Source organism: Delphinus delphis, chromosome 17, assembly GCF_949987515.2.
Source record: "Delphinus delphis chromosome 17, mDelDel1.2, whole genome shotgun sequence".
NCBI classification, from domain to species: domain Eukaryota; kingdom Metazoa; phylum Chordata; class Mammalia; order Artiodactyla; family Delphinidae; genus Delphinus; species Delphinus delphis.
This window is the reverse complement of record NC_082699.1, coordinates 12,289,143-12,305,749: the sequence shown is the minus strand read 5'-3', so window position 1 is coordinate 12,305,749 and position 16,607 is coordinate 12,289,143. Positions and strand designations below refer to the sequence as shown.

Here is a 16,607-nt window from a genome sequence, read left to right as displayed (position 1 = left end):
GGGTTCCAGTCCCGACTTCCAGCTCCCCAGCCCCCGCCCGCAGTCGCGCGCGCTCTCCCCGCCCCGCCCTCGTCCCCCCGCGTGCGGCCGCCACAGCCAATAAGATTCGGGGCCGCGTGCGCAGATTCAAACGGCGGCTCTTGAGGGAGGCTGGGCGCGAGATTCGGCGGTGCGGACAAAACCCTGCAGGAGGCTGTGATCCCTGCCGGGCAGTTCGCTGCGGGGAGAGGGCGGGGGTCGGCGCCCGCGGCGGAGCCGCGCTGGGACAGCGGCGAGGAGGCTGAGAGGTGGCGGGAGGGGCCGGCGGAGGGCGGGAGCGCGCCTGCTGACATGTTGGGGGCATCCGTGACCGGGCCGGGCCGGGGCTAGGAGCGGCGCTACGGACCGGGGGCGGGTCGCGGTCCGCGCCTCAGTCCTTCTGTCCTGCCCTGCCGGGGACGTGCGTTCCGCACTCGGTCGCCGCGGAGAGGGACCTCGGAGAGGGAAGCGGAGGGAGGGTCGGGGAGAAGGAGCATTAGCCTGAGGCTGGAGGAGGCTGAACTGCGTCCCCGCCCAGCCCGCGCCTATGCGGTACTTGAAGGATGGCGAAGAGGTCGCGCAGGTGGGTGACATCCCTTTCGCCCGGGCCCGTCGGCACAGTGTCGGCTCAGATTCCCTTTCCTTTCCCGCTGCTTCCGCACCAGGCCCTCCCCAGCCGGGGCAGAGGTTTTCTTCCCGCTGCTCCACAGCCACTTCGGCCCGCTGGCCTCAGCGCAGCCGTGACGTGTGGAGTTGGGGACCAGTGTGTTTCAGACTCAGAAAGTGACTAACAGATGCCCAGGTTGCTCTTTTGAGTCGACTCTCCCCACAGCGCACATCCAGACCCCCAAACGTTCACAGCCACTTCTTGGTGGGAGTTGACAGGTAAGTCTGTGCGCTTTCAGGGAATACGCTCCGCAGATGAAAGTGGAAGTGTCCTGCCTGGACGACCTGAAAATGGTGTTCAGAGGGCCTCTTTTTCTCTGAATGCCTGGGCCAGTTAAAAATAGGAACTTTGTGATAAACCTGGGTGGGGACCCTTCTGCCGTCTTTGCTCCCTTGAAAGGTGTGGAAGTCCTCTGAGGAATAGCTGAGGAGAGAGGACCTTTTTTGATGTTTACTGTAATTACCATACCCATGTTCTCAGCTTTATGTATGTATTTTTAATATCTTCTACTGGGAAGATGCCACACTGTTACCACCAGGAGCTTGATCTTAAAATAAAACAATGTGTTTGAGTCACTTAATATTTTGTGTGTCTGTTGGGCTCTGACTGTGCCTAAGTGTTGCAAAGAGTAGGGCATGTTTTTTTGGAAAACTTGCTAGGATGAATTTACGCTTCTCATTTTTATTTATGTCATTATAGTAACTACTCCTAAATTGTGTGTAGGAATTACTTAGATGACAAAAAACTACAGTATCTTTTAGTTGTCAGTATTATTAAATAAACATGAAAAGATGTTTGACAGGATTTCCAAATGGCTTTATTTATCTAGATCCACAGCCTCAAAGTCTCAACTGGAGGTGTATTTCCCAAGTTGAAATTTAGTACTAGCTTCATTCACTGCAGATTACTGTTAAAAATTGGCAATAAGTACACATAGTATTTGTTGCTCTTCATTTATTAAGTATCTGCTGCATGTAAGGTATCTTTTGCAGAAATCAGCATAGAATGTAGTTAAGTCTTTGTTAGATTATTACTTTGTAGCAACTACAGAATAGATCAAACTCTTGAGGTGGAACAAATTTACACACACACACACACACACACACACACACACACACACTTCTCTAGAAGAGGCTTTTCAACCTAGGCACTTGATATTTTGGATCAGATAATTCTTTGTATTGGGAAGGCGGGGTGGGAGGGGTACTGTCCTGTGCTTTGTAGAATGTCTAGCAGCATCCCTGGCGTCTACCCGGTGGATGCCAGTAACACCCCACTTCCCCCAGGTGTGACGATCAAAAATGTCTCCAGACATTACCAAATGTCTGTTGGGGGCCAGAATCACCCAGGTGAGAATTATTACTCTAGAACATCAAGGACCTGACTGACTTCTCAGTCTTCAGAAAAGATAGATATTAAAATCTCCTGTAACTATAATTACTGAGGTATTGATTTAGGCCTTTTCTTTTGAATTTTTAAATATACCTTCATTAAGCAAGGTGACAAGTGAATGTTGTCAAGTCAATAACAGGAGTTAGTTTATATTCAATGTGTGGCATTATCTACTTATCAGTATTGATGTTAATCTTATTTGAAACAGTTTCTTGGCTAATTCTGTCATTAGCAGTTAGTTATGGTTAGACATGGATGCTTGAATGTCAGAACCCTGCCTTCTCCAGTTAGTTTTTCTGTCCATAATTTGCATATGCTTCATAATAATAGGCTAAGAAAGAAGTGATTTAATGATTAATTTGCCTGTATAAGTTGTTTTATTGACAATACTGTGAGCTTTGAGATCTAAACATTAATTGCACTGTTGACTTTTATTCCTGTCAACTGTATAAATTAATTGAAATGTATTACAGAATGATTGAAAGAGTCATAAGTCTGGAGTAGTTAAATGTGGTGGGGTGAAGCTACACTCCCTATGGGAGTATACAGGTAGAAGATGTGATGAGGAATTATCATCTGTGAATGGTGTATTTCTTAGGGTCTTCATACTTGAATGTGTTTTGTGCTCTAAATTATATTTCTTGTATAGGTAAATATGACTTATTTATCTTAGAAAATAATAGGATGTGAAATGTTTTGAAGGATAAATAATCTATTGGGCAAAGTCTAGTCTCATGCCTTTAACTAAATATCTTAATAATAAATATGAACCTAATTTATAGTTGAATGAAAAAGGACATAATTCAGTCACTTTAAAATCTCCACTATACAACCATTTAAGTATTTGATTGAAAACTATACTCGCTGTATAAAAGTTTTGCATAAAACTACAGGCATAAATCCTGTAATAACCTCTCCTGTATGATCTGAAAAAAAAAAAAGTAAAAAATGTTACCTCAGGTTTAAACAACTGAAGGATGTTAGCTCTTTTGATCTTTAAGGTAGCTATAGTATCTCTGATCTGGATTTACATAAAGGAAAAGGTTTATTTGGTGTTGTGACTTTAAATAGTTTTTAGATCCCACTGGGGGTTTTAATGGCATAATTTACAGGCAATACTAAAATTGGTATATCTGTTATTAACATGTATTTGATTTTTAACCATATTTATGTATTAAGTAATTAATTTTAGGTTTTAAAAGCCAGTTCTACTCTTAAAAATAAGCTTTAAAAAGTGTCATTTAGACGCTAGAAGGCCTCTTTAAGTAGGAACAGATTCAGGTATTTACAGTTGAGATGACTGGTGACTATACTAAACTGGAAAGACAAAAGCCAGCTCTTTAGGTATGTGGTATGTGTGTTGTAGGAAGCAGTTTTATTGTGTTGTTTCTAGTGAGATGGGTGTTGTGGGTGAAGAATACTGAAATAGGAGAACTGATTTTTAAATCAACTTTGTAATTAGCAATATTGTTTGGGGAAAGCAAGTAAACTCTATAGCCCTGTTTTTTGTCTGTTAATATAAGGGGTTTGGATTTTGTGGTCTATAAGGTACCATCTAGCTTTAATATAGTTCCTATTTTGAACTCTTTTTGTAATCATCTTTCCTCATTTAAAAATATACACACACTGATGGAATAAAATAGAAATGTTCTCGCATTGTTTTTGTTTATGGATAGCTAGGTAGAAATCCCTTCAGTATTTATTTCATTATTGCTATTAATGGTCAAATAAAGTCGAATTTGTCTTACTATAATGATGCTAGTTTGCAGATTTGGGAATAAAATATTCATGTATGCAGTACATCGTATTAACCACTGGGTGGCCTGATTTCACTTTATTAAATCAAACTGGTAAATTTTCATCCCTTGAATTCGACTGAACTTAAAAAAATTCACAGTTATTCTGTCAAGACAGTATAATAAAGATGTATTTTTTGATTATGATAAAAATATTCAGACTTGATGCAGTTTGATTTAAAATATTATCAAGTTGAAGTGATTTTACTGGAGCAAATTTTATAGAACTACTGATATTTCTCTAATTCAAATCAGTTTCTATTCAAATAAAAATAAATTTTAAAAAATTTCTTTTAAAAAATTCTTCCTTTGGCACACCACGTTTTACTCTTTTTTAGGTGGAATAATTGATGTCCTTTAAAATTGAACTTCTTTCAATGTTTTATCTTAATATTCCCAAGTGTGAATAGTTTGTGTATTATTTCACAGGGAAAGTTATGACTATCACATCCTATTAGCTTACACCCCAGTGTAGAATTACTCTTAACCATTTTCCTGGCCTAATGAGTCATAGTATTTTTGTGTGTGTGCATATGCTCTTCATTTTGCAGTTTCATAATCACCCTAATCACTTTGTTCATTCATAATCTACACAAGTTTTTGAATATGGTACTTAGGTTATGCATTAGACAGTTACAGAATAAATATTTTATTTGACTTAAAAAATAAAACTGGCAGAATGATTCTGGAAACCAAGTCCTGAATGGAGATTCAAAGACCAAATTCCTCTTCGGTTTTTGCTTTGTGACTGGAGAAATAATTTCACCTATTTTTACTGTCTTCTAGATTAGTCACCCTAGGCTAAAAATGGTTTATCTATTTACAGATAGATAGTAGGAAGTTGATTTTATTTAACTATTAGATATTACCAGCATTGATAGCTACAATACAGAAATACTAAAAAATGAAGTAGAAAGCAGAAAAATAAAGCAAATAAAACAGATAAAGAAAATGAAATAATGATTTGTTTTGATGGTGTCTAACCATTTTTAAGCAATGGGACTTTTTCATTGTTAAATGGTGAAAGTAGAATATTGGTGAAGTTATTTGTGGGGTTTTATCTCTTCCCGTTTTTATTCGCAAATTGTAGGCATTCTCACTCTCAGCCACTGCGCCACCAGGGAAGCCCCTCAGGCAGCTTTATGTTTTAGCTACTGATGAGTTTCTAGGATCTTCTTCTGTCACGCTTACTTGAAAGTTTTATCATCCTTTCAACAATTACTTAAATAATATAGAAATAATACTAAAACTAAGAGGTAGATAGATTCTAGGGAAGTCCCCGTGGTAGAGAGATGGATTCTAAGAATTCTACTTTAATCCTCCCTCACACTCAACCACTCAAAAAACCCAGCTTCCTGAACATGATGGCCATACTGATGCAAGGCAGAGAATGAAACCTCTTGTAGAAATAGAAATTTCTCACAAATCAAGTATGTGGTTAAAAAATAAGGCAGGTTTTTAAAGTTAAAATGAACACGTTTTCAGGAATATTACTCCTTGGAAACTAGTCTTTTGACCAAAATAACATTTTTGGATTCATATCTTTAACTTAACATATTTTGATAAGAATACTGATAAGGTGAATTTTGTACAGATTAGATGTGATGTGAATATTTTTGTGAATACTCAAAATTTATATGGGTGAGTCCCCAAATTAGAAATTGTTTTCAAATAACCTAATTTTTAAAGCAACCTCAAACATGCTGTTATGGAAGGTGTTGGGGTCTGAGGGGAGGGAAGAAGAGATGGGAACCTGTAAAAAGCATTACTGAGGGCTGTTTGGGATGACAGGAAGTGATAATGTTGCAGGGGACAGTTCTAGGAAAGGTTAGGCAATATTAGCAGACACCCCAAAGAACCCCTTCTGTACTGAATATTTTTTTTATGTTTGTTTCAGCAGGTTATGCTTAAAATTCTACCACTTGGAGGTGCATTTGGATTTTGAAAGTTCTTTTTAATAAATGGGAATGCTTTTTATCTCCTCTTAGAGGTATTTGCATTTGTTTAAAAAAAGTTTTCTTTCTCATGTCAACTTGAGATCAGCTGTATTAAGGGAGGTAAAAGTTTTGATTGGGTTGGGAAGGAGTGAGGTAATTTTGGAATACAGAATACTTGGAGGAGGTGAAAGAGTAAGCAAGAACATTCAGTAATTTTACAAATGTTTGAATGGCAGGTACTGTGCTTGATGAAGAGAGGTGAACGTATTAGACATGGTCTTTGTACTCCTGAGTTTACAATTTGGTTGGGAAGGTCGACAAGTGTGATAGCATTGAGAAGGATGGGTGAGTTCCATGAGTGCGTACAGTGGACAGCAAGCTTCAGTATGGTGTTTTATCTGGTTTACTAGCCTTCTTAGAAATTTATGAAGTCATTGGATCCTGAACCATCTCCAATTTAACAGTTTAATCGTGGCTAATCAAGTGATATTTCTGATAGCTGAAGATGGCTGCAAATAACAGGTATTTAATTAAACCTGTGCTTTTATTTTCAGCATAGTTTAACAAAACAATCATATATGGAAATAGGACTGGCAGATCATTAAAATAGACATTGGCTTTAGGGGAGAAAGTATTGGAATACAGAAGTGCATTAAACTAAAGAAGCAGTTAGGTGCCATAGGTAGGTGGGTGGGGGATTTTGGTGTCTTGTTTGGTCAGATAAGAATAATTTTGGTCCTAATGGAATTGACAAATCAAGGGAAATTAGAAGTTCTGCAAAGGATCTGTAAACAGTATATATTAAATCTAGGCCTTCATTTTCCACAATGTCTGGTACTTAGAAACGTTAAGTAAATATTAGCTCATGTTATTTTCAGATGCTCATAACTTTATTCAGTCCATTGACTACTCAAAATCCTCTAATTCAGTTTATCATAAAGACCTGCCCTCTTTTCTGGGGTTTTGTGCTCTCATGGCTTTAACTGTTCTCTGTGTGCTGGTGATTGCCAAAACTGTATGTCTACCCTAAACCTGTTACCTGAGCAGAAGATCCATGTGCCCAGTTGTCTTCTAGATCGTCTCTGCCTAGTAGGAGAGCCACTAGTCACATGTGGCTGTTGAGCTCTTGATATGTGGCTAGTTGGAATTGCTATGTACTTCTAATTTTACTTTATTAAAATTTTTTAAAAATTTAATTTAATTTTTATTTTTCTGATTAGCTCTGTCTGTAGCTAGGAATTCACTTTGTTTCTCCTGGGCTCTTTCTATCAGCTTCATCTTCTTGTTTTTTTTTCCTCTTTCTCTTTTGCCTTTGGCACTCTCTTCCCTCCTGGACAATGCCACACCAGATTTTGAAGACTTAAGTAAGAAGAAAAGAATGTAAAAGATTTTGTGATTATGTTGATTACATGTTGAGTTGACAATTAAAAAATATATTGGGTTAAATATTATTTATTATTAAAATTAATTTCACCTGTTTCTATTTTTTTTTAAATGTGGCCACTAAGAAATTACATATGTGGCTTGCATTACATTTCTATCGGACAGTGCTGTTCTGGATATATCCAGTATCCACCTGTATATTTCTGAAGTGCCTTAAAATCAGTCCAAATTGCTTACTCTCCTCATTCCCTTCTACCTTCCAAAGTTCTGTTTCTCCTTCTATTCCATATCTCAGTGGATAGCTCTATTTATGCTCCCAAAGCCAGAAATTTTGGAGTCTTCCTTGAATCTTCCTCCCATGTCTCTCAGATTCATCAGTTGAAAAATCCTTTTGTTTCTACCTTTTTCATATCTCAGGTTTATGTGCTTCTTTCTATAACTACTATCACGACCTTAGTTGGTTTATTCTTTTATGGTTTCTTGATTTTTGTCACATTTAGATTTCTTCTACTCAAGGATGTAAAAAATAGAATTCAACCCTATTATAGTACTATTATGTTTTCATTTTTTTAAGTGTAAAATATTTGCTTCATCTGAAGTTTTTATTTTAAAGTAAGACTTTAGCTTTATTTTTTAAGATAGCTACCCAGTGTCTTACCCTTCATTGAAAAGTCCGTCTTTACCCCACTGATTGATATGTTACAATTTACCAAATTCCCATACGGGTTTTGTGTTTTTCCTGAATGTTCTATTCTGTTCCATTGATTTGAGTATCTGCACATGTGTCAGTACCATTCTGTTTTATTTATTGTTTCTCTACAGTATATTCTGATATTGGGTAGTGCTAATTCTCTCTCTCCTTTTTTAGAACTTTTTTGGCTATTACTGCCTGTTTATTTTTCCATATGAACTGTAGAATCAGCTTGTCTAAGTTCCTCTGAAAATCTGTTCGTATTTTTATTCATTTAATCTAAATTTATTAATTAATTTACAGAGAATGGACATCTATAATACTGTTTTCCTTTCCAAGAATGTGCTCTGAATGTTTTTTCATTTGTTCTTCTGTGTCTCATAATAGTGTTTCATTGTTTACTATAACTTGATCTGTATACTCAAATTATTTCTACATATTTTAACTTTTTTTGTTGGTGTTGTAAATGGCTCATTTCTTCTATTGTGTCTTTTAACTGACTTTGTTTTGTATTTTACCATTATCGTTGCCAGGCCCTAATAATTTCTTACTTGGGGTATTGTGAAAGATTACCAACTGGTCTTCCTTCCTCCATCTCTCCACATTCCTGCCAGTGACTTTTGCTGAAACACAAGATACTGATCTTTTACTCCCTTACTTAAATTCCTTTAACTCTTTAGGTTAAAGGTCAAATAAAGAATAAAGGTCAAACTCCTTAGCATGACATAAAGGTTATCACTTGGCCTCTGCTGACATATCTAGCTTCATTCCTCTGTGTCAGTAAGAACTACAGCTCCTCTCCATTGTATGACTCTTAATTTTTTTTATACTTTGAATAATCTCGTTGGACATATGTCTGCTAGTCTGAGTGGCTTCTTTTCGTCGTAACTGTGTATTCAGATTCAGTGATTGAATTCACATCTTTAAATAAAATTCTTTTTTTTTTTGCGGTACGCGGGCCTCTCACCGCTGTGGCCTCTCCTGTTGCGGAGCACAGGCTCCGGACGCGCAGGCTCAGCGGCCATGGCTCACGGGCCCAGCCGCTCCGCGGCATGTGGGATCTTCCCACACCGGGGCAGGAACCCGTGTCCCCTGCATGGGCAGGTGGACTCTCAACCACTGCGCCACCAGGAAAGCCCTAAGTAAAATTCTTGATTTCACAATTGTGTTCTTTTCAGTGAGGATGAGGATGATGACCTTCAGTATGCTGATCATGATTATGAAGTCCCGCAACAAAAAGTGTTGAAGAAACTCTGGAATAGAGTAAAATGGACAAGAGATGAGGTAATTATGTGATAAGGCTTACTAATTCCATGCTCGTATTTAATGATTAATAATATATATTAAAGATATTTAGAAACAAAACATGAGAAAAGTTATCCATCAACTGACTTGCACATTATTTTTCTTCAACCATACATGAATAGCGGGTTGATATTGAGACTGACAGAATCAGTTTAGTAAATGGGAGAACTTGTGTTATAATGGCTTCAGTCCTTCTAAAAATGGCCACCAGATACGACATGGAAGAATTGGAGAGTATCTATATTCAGGAATAGGGTGAGGGAGAACTTTCTAATTTTTCATACCTGTTTTAATAGGATGATAAGTTAAAGAAGTTGGTTGAACAACATGGAACTGATGATTGGACTCTAATTGCTAGTCATCTTCAAGTAAGTGAAACATTATCCTTTATTGCTGACATGAATGATTTAGGCCATGGGGTTACATTTGCTATTTTTCAGAAATGTGTCTACATTATTTTAGATTTAGATTTCCTTCCTAAAAACATCTCTTTTGTTCTGATCTTCCTACAGTTGGAAGTTTTTAAAGTCTGATTTTCTAGTAATTAGTTTATCCAGGGATCTAAAAAGATTAATAATCTAAAACAAAAATGATACGAAGTTTGGGTAGGGCTTTATAAATATTTGCTGATAAATGTTAAAACATTTTGAGAGAAGTTAAATATATTGAAGTATTTTGGTAGCTAATTAATAAAACCAGAAAAAGCTACGTTGCTGTGAGAATTAGAAGTAACATAGGATGTTTGGCACAGTTCCTGACATTTAGCATGTGTTCAGTAAATGGAAGCTAAATTAGAAAAGCTATTTACATTAGCTTTATCAGTTTAATTTCAATGGTATAACAGCAAATGAAGTGAACAGAGAAATGCTACAAGGCTATACAGGAACAGCCTAATTATTTTGAAAAATTGATAACCTTAAAATGGATCAGCATTGATGTACAGAAGCTGTAAATGAAGAAGCTCAGTTTGAATAAAAATAAGTCCACTAGGCACCAGGACAGAGCTATTGGTAAATAAAGTATTTGTATTTATATGCTTCTAAATCATCTGTAATCCTGTATATGAGCTAATATCTTTGAAAACTGAATCGCTAATGAAAAGTTAAGTGTTATTATTATTATCCTTGTAATACATAGGAGTTACTAGGTTGTGACTTGACTAAGTCACAACCTAGTAACTGGAGTTTGGGATGTTGGAGTTTGGGATGTTTCTACATAAGGTTTTATCCTGGTAAATTCATTTTCCTTTTGAACTTCAACACTTAAATAATTTAACTGGTATATAATGCACATCTTCTATCTAGGTATATTTAGTTTTTACTTGATAACTTGGAGGTTGACATTTATAAACATCCTTTAAATACCATGAGTGGTCTAATAATGCCTTTCAGGATTTTTTAATTTTCTAGAGTTATGTACTGCTATACTATATGAATCCAGACTGCTATGCTGTTTGAGTTCGTCTGTCTGCTTTGTATAGTTGTCTGTTTACTCCCTTTTATTCATCAGTACATTTCTTTATGGCAGTATCTGTGTTGTAGCTTTGCTTTTTGCTGTTATAAGGCAGAGTATAGAGATACATAATTTAACTTCAAATGTATATTGTCTTTATTTATAGTCTAAGCAATGCTGACAACTTTAATTAAAAATGAATTGGGGCACAGGCATGTAAAATAAATACTACATTTTTCAAGAATGCTATTGAATGCATTATTCTCGAAAAACTTTCTTCTTAAGGTTGTGAGATATAAGTTTGGGCTGACTTGCTTTCTGGAAGACAATTGTTCAATAACAAAATCATCTGAATTCTTTCAGAATCGTTCTGATTTTCAGTGTCAGCATCGGTGGCAGAAAGTTTTAAATCCAGAATTGATAAAGGGTCCCTGGACTAAAGAGGAAGATCAGAGGGTAACATGTTCATATTCTTTATTTTCACTGTGTAGGTGGACTTGCTTTTTTTCTTCCTAATACATTGGTTTTTTGTCACATAAATACATGTTTAAATCACTTTGATTTGTTCTCTGAGTTACTGCTGGCATAAGAATTGAAACTTGAGTATCTTGAAATGTAGTTTTTTCAGAACTGAGTCAAACCAAATATAAAATATATAGCCTTTGCTGTCTGAAAGTTTGGTTTGCAGAAGGAAAAATACTATCAGCTTAGTCACCTTCTTTAGAGCTTAGGTTAGCAACATTTAGGATATAATTTCTTGGTGAAAATTGAGTTAGCATTTTAAAAACAATTTAATTTTATTCCTATTTTATCTGAAAATGTGAGGTGTAAGGAAGTCATTCTTAACTTTCCCTCTTGACCTATAATGAACCCCCAAATAAGATAGATATCAGAGCATCATGTTCCCAAAGAGTTGCATGATTCAAAAACCAAGGTAATTCTTTGTGTTACGAAAGTGTGAGCAGAATGGGAGAGTTGCTGTCCTCTACTGAGAATTGCTCTTTAGTTCATGCTCTTTATGGCATAAATGTTGTTAATGTAGTTGGGAAATTAGAGTATTCTTACTGCCACTCAAAGTAAAAGAAAAACCAACAAAAAACAAAACAAAACAAAAAAACCCCAAACTTCACTAGGTTCAGAACTGATCTGATTTATTTGATGGCCAATGATAAGTTTTAAAATGTATGATTTGTATCCTTTCAGTTTGAGAAAGGAAGAAATGAAAAGACAGTAACTGTAGATCCTTCCTGCTTCCATAATGATTTATTAGGCTTTCAGCTGAAGCTTTAAAAAAAAAAAAGTAAGAGTAGAAAATGCTTAAGTCTTAACGTTTTTACTGTTATTTCATATTAATGTATGAAACAATTTAACTTACAAGTCACTTTAATTAACAACTTGTATTTTAGATAAGTTTGGAATCAATTTTTGATTGCAAAAAAAGATGGCAAATGCTGAAGGAATAGTTACTAGTAAAATTGTTTTTTTTTAAGTTGTAGTTGTGGTTTGGATTTAATGCATTAAAAATGGCATTCTTGAGTTATGTTTTAAAATTCTGTGAAGGTAGTGCTTTTTTAAAATTGAGATATAATTATTAGTTTCAGATGTACAAAATAATGTATATATTGCAAAATGATCACAAGTCAAGTTAATATCTATCCCCATATGTAGTAAAAAATTTTTTTTTCTTGTGATGAGAACTTTTAAGATCTACTCTCTCAGCAGCTTTCAAATATGCAATACAATATTACTAGCTGTAGCCACTATACTCTACGTTATACCCCCATGACTTATTTATTTTAAAAAAGGTAATGCTTTTTTAAACTTTGCTTTCTGTTTCTTAGGTTATTGAATTAGTTCAGAAATATGGGCCAAAAAGATGGTCTTTAATTGCAAAACATTTAAAAGGAAGAATAGGCAAGCAGTGTAGAGAAAGATGGCATAATCATCTGAATCCTGAGGTAAAGAAATCTTCCTGGACAGAAGAGGAGGACAGGATTATCTATGAAGCACATAAGCGGTTGGGAAATCGTTGGGCGGAAATTGCCAAACTACTTCCTGGAAGGTACTTATATAAATGTATATACATTTTTCATTTTTACTTAAACTTGATCTTTATTATGTTACTATTAAATATATTTATAAGTACCCCATGACTTTTATTTATAATTAAAATTTAGACTGCAGAATACAAGCAACCCTTTGCGTTATTTGTAATATCAGTACATTTTGTGGTAAGGGATATAATTAGTTTTTTAATGAAATATTTTATAGCGGTAATTTGTGCAACAAAATGATGGACCTTTAGGTTATGTGAACGTTTAATGCACTTCCAAAATTGTGTTTACACATCAGTGCCATTTAAGCAACCTTCTTTGTACAAACTAAGTTGGAGTGGAATCTGAGTTGAAGAGATTTCTTTCGTATTGGATTCTGTGTATAAGACCAGAGAATAACAAATACACTGGCTGAAAAAAATTGTTACAAAAGTACATTAGAGAAAATTCAACTCTTAATTAATTACGGTATCATTCAGATCATGAGTAGTGTGTATATATCCATGTGGCTAAAATATAGCACTTCCCTCAGGGGCACTGATGTGCTAAGTACACTATACATGGCACTGGTTCAAATGTTTCCTAGCTGTCTGTAGTACAGTAGACCAACAATCTTGGGAAAATCCATACCTCACTTGGAAGATACACACTTGTTTTTTATTGCTGTAATCTCTGTATAGTACTTAATAGTTTATAAAATGCTTTTTACATATATTCTTTTTTTTCTTTTTTTTTAGAGAAAGAAAACACTTTTACTGTTGAATAAACATTAAATCAGAATGTGATGCCCATCATAGGCAATCTGATAAGAGATTGCAAAAAAACGGAGAGAAATCCCACCTTTCACCCACATAGCCAAGCAGATACCACCCATTACATACAGGTTCTCAAGATAAACAATAACTAGTCCTTAAGTCAGAAGACTTGACAGCACCATTTTATTTCACATAGTTCATCTTATTGTACACTTATCTAGCAATTGGAGTAGCCATCTGTGTTAGTTACTTGGCTTTATATAAAGGAAAAACAAACTTCTCATATCTTTTTTAGAAACTAGTTTTACAACTTGGAGCCAGGTCAGCTAAAGTTGGGCTCCTACCCTCCTGCTGAAACTTGGAGATAGCGTGTTATATTCTATATATTCTTAATTAATCTTCATATACTTGTGAAATATGCAGAACAAACATTGCTGTCTTTGTTTTATAGATAAGGAAATTGAAGCATAGTGTTAAGTTTTTTCATCCAAGTTACTGAACCTGGTCTAGGAACTTCTGATGTTTTCAGTCTTTGATACATCTTTTTACTGTCCATAGAACCTAGCTTAGTGCTTAGCATAAAGTAGATTCTCAGTAAATGTTTATGTATTTTTAAAAATTTATACTACAAGTAGCTGTAGGTTGAAGACTTCCATTTTTACAAGGGGAACTTAGGTAAAAGGGGAGCCAATGAACTCTTTCTTTCGTAGGTATTTTGTTGTAAGAAGTGAAAAAGAATACCGGGATTCTGTATTTTGTGGTTTGCATTTTATGACCATGTTTGATCTTGGCTTTAGGGCTTTTGCCCTCACTATGCCCTTTGCCTGGAATGCTCTTTTTTTTTTTTTTTTTCTGTTCTTGTATAGCTGGTTCATTCTTGTCATTCAGATCTTAGCTTCACTGTAACCTCACAGAGGACTTCCTGGACCACCTAATCAAAAGTACTATAGTTACTCACTTTTCTTATCCTACTTTAAATGATCTGCATTGCACTAGTTTTCTTATTATTTATTTTTTTGTTTTTCTCTTCTTTCCTCCTTTCCTGCCCCCATGCTTCCAGTGAGAATGTAAAGCCCCATGAGAGCTGGGACTTTCTTTATCTTATTCACTGTTGTATCTCCAGTGTTTAGAGCTTTATCTGACATAGAGACATACAGTTTGTTTTTTGAATTAAAAGAAGTGTCTAATTTCACCAGTTGTAAAAATTTGTTTTGAGTACTTCGTATACTTTATACAGCGTTAACATTTATGGAATCCTCTTTTTCTTTTTAAATATATACTTTCTTAGGACTGATAACTCTATCAAAAATCATTGGAATTCTACCATGCGAAGAAAAGTGGAGCAGGAAGGCTACTTACAAGATGGAATAAAATCAGAACGATCTTCATCTAAACTTCAACACAAACCTTGTGCGACTATGGACCATTTGCAAACCCAGAATCAGTTTTACATACCTGTTCAGGCACATATTTTTAATACCTTTATTATTTAAAAAGTATCTTTAGTTGCTATATTTCTTTAGTTTCTTTAGGGAAGGTGTTTAGTTTCTTAATAAGACAAAAACAACATATATTAAGAGGAATAGACATTTAAATTTCCAAACTGAAGAAATAGGCCATGACTAGCTGTTAAACCATTAGTGGAAGTTTATCTCTACTTGTTTTGATTGATAAATATTTTGAGAACAAACTCATTAAAATATTTCCTTTTATATATAATTTTTACATTATCTAGTTAAGAAACTTAGTATGTACATTTCCTAATACTATCATTCTTTGAATTTTCATGATTCAAAGCTAATGATCATTTGTGCTTTAATAGTGATTGTAGTTTACTTTTTAAAAAAATTTTGTGTAATTGTAGTATTGCTTACCTCTAAGAGGTAAGTGTATATAAAATGGTTTAGAGGAGAAGATAGTCAAAAATCATTCAAGCCATCATTTTGGAGTGTGCGGTAAATAATTGGTTCTTTGATGGCATTCAACTTTGCTTTTCCCTCATCACTCAACTGACTGAGTGACTTCAGCCTTTGTTTAGACAGGTTCATTGGAGATCACCCACGTTCATCATAGGGCAAGCTCTGTTTTCCTTACAATGCATTTTCCTACCTGCAAGAAATTAGGAGTTTTCATAATATTTGTTTTACGTTTTCCTGTCTATTTGTCTGTCATGCCATTTTTCATGTTGAGCAGTTCTTGGTTCTTGTCACATAGAATGTGACAAGATAAAGTATCTACCAAAAGATAAAAATTGGCTAATTGTTAACAATCTGTGCTTAGTATGCCACAGATTTGATTTTATTCCACTAAGTGGACATTATTTTTTTAGCCATAATTTCAAAAGAATCACTTAAAAAAGGTAGTGAGATCTTAATTTACAAATAGGGAAACATGTAAAGACAGTACAGTTATCTGCTGATAGTCAGTACCTTAAGGTTTTTATGATCTGTTTCTTTACATTTTTCTTTAGAGTCCTAGATTTCAGCAGCATAAGCTGAAACATTCTGCTTCTATCTTAGAAAGGTTATCATATAAATGTATTTTTTTAACTCATAGGAAGATAATTTTTTTTATTATTTGGGGCCAATGGAGTGTTTAACACTCAATCAAAATATATTGGAAAGTAAGGATATTTCTTGTACTTTAAGAATTATTTACCTTACTTTTAATAATTCTTGACAGGTTTGTGTATTCATAGTTCAATTCATTTAAACTGCTAAAAAGATAATTCTAATTTTGAATTGAAAGAAGAAAATGGATTGGTTTGAAATCCTGTCACAGATTAAAATGAAAAGTTTGAGAAAGATAAGTTTCTAATTCATTGGAAGCTGAGCAATAACTGATACTAACGAAGTGTTGTGAAAATTAAGTTCCATGTTAGAAGTTATATATAATGTTTCTGCATTATGTAGTGATTTAGGTAGTCCATTATGGAAAATAGACAATTTCATATTTATATTTATTAGATTTTAAGGTTTTAAAAAACACTTCTCATATTTCTCCCTACCACTGCTCACTAAGTTTGCATGCAACTTCAGAAATTTTATTACAGATGCTTTAGAAAAGAAACAGAATAATTCTTGGTCTATTTTCAGAGTATTAAAAAGTACATGAGTGATTCTGATTGTTTTTCTGAGACAAGTAATAGAAGCAGCCT

At 35.1% G+C, this 16,607-nt stretch overlaps 1 protein-coding gene across 2 annotated transcripts in view; it reads left to right on the top strand.

Moving 5' to 3' along the window:
- The first annotated feature begins 563 nt into the window (after window positions 1-563).
- Window positions 564-16,607, top strand: part of MYBL1 (MYB proto-oncogene like 1) — a 31,169-nt gene continuing 15,125 nt past the window's right edge. For both annotated transcript variants that reach the window (XM_060035162.1, XM_060035163.1), the window contains exons 1-6: window positions 564-601; window positions 9,063-9,168; window positions 9,486-9,557; window positions 11,005-11,097; window positions 12,483-12,703; window positions 14,739-14,913. In XM_060035162.1, the coding sequence (XP_059891145.1) occupies window positions 582-601; window positions 9,063-9,168; window positions 9,486-9,557; window positions 11,005-11,097; window positions 12,483-12,703; window positions 14,739-14,913 (687 nt within the window). In that variant the 5' untranslated portion in view covers window positions 564-581. The remainder of the gene's footprint in view (window positions 602-9,062; window positions 9,169-9,485; window positions 9,558-11,004; window positions 11,098-12,482; window positions 12,704-14,738; window positions 14,914-16,607) is intronic.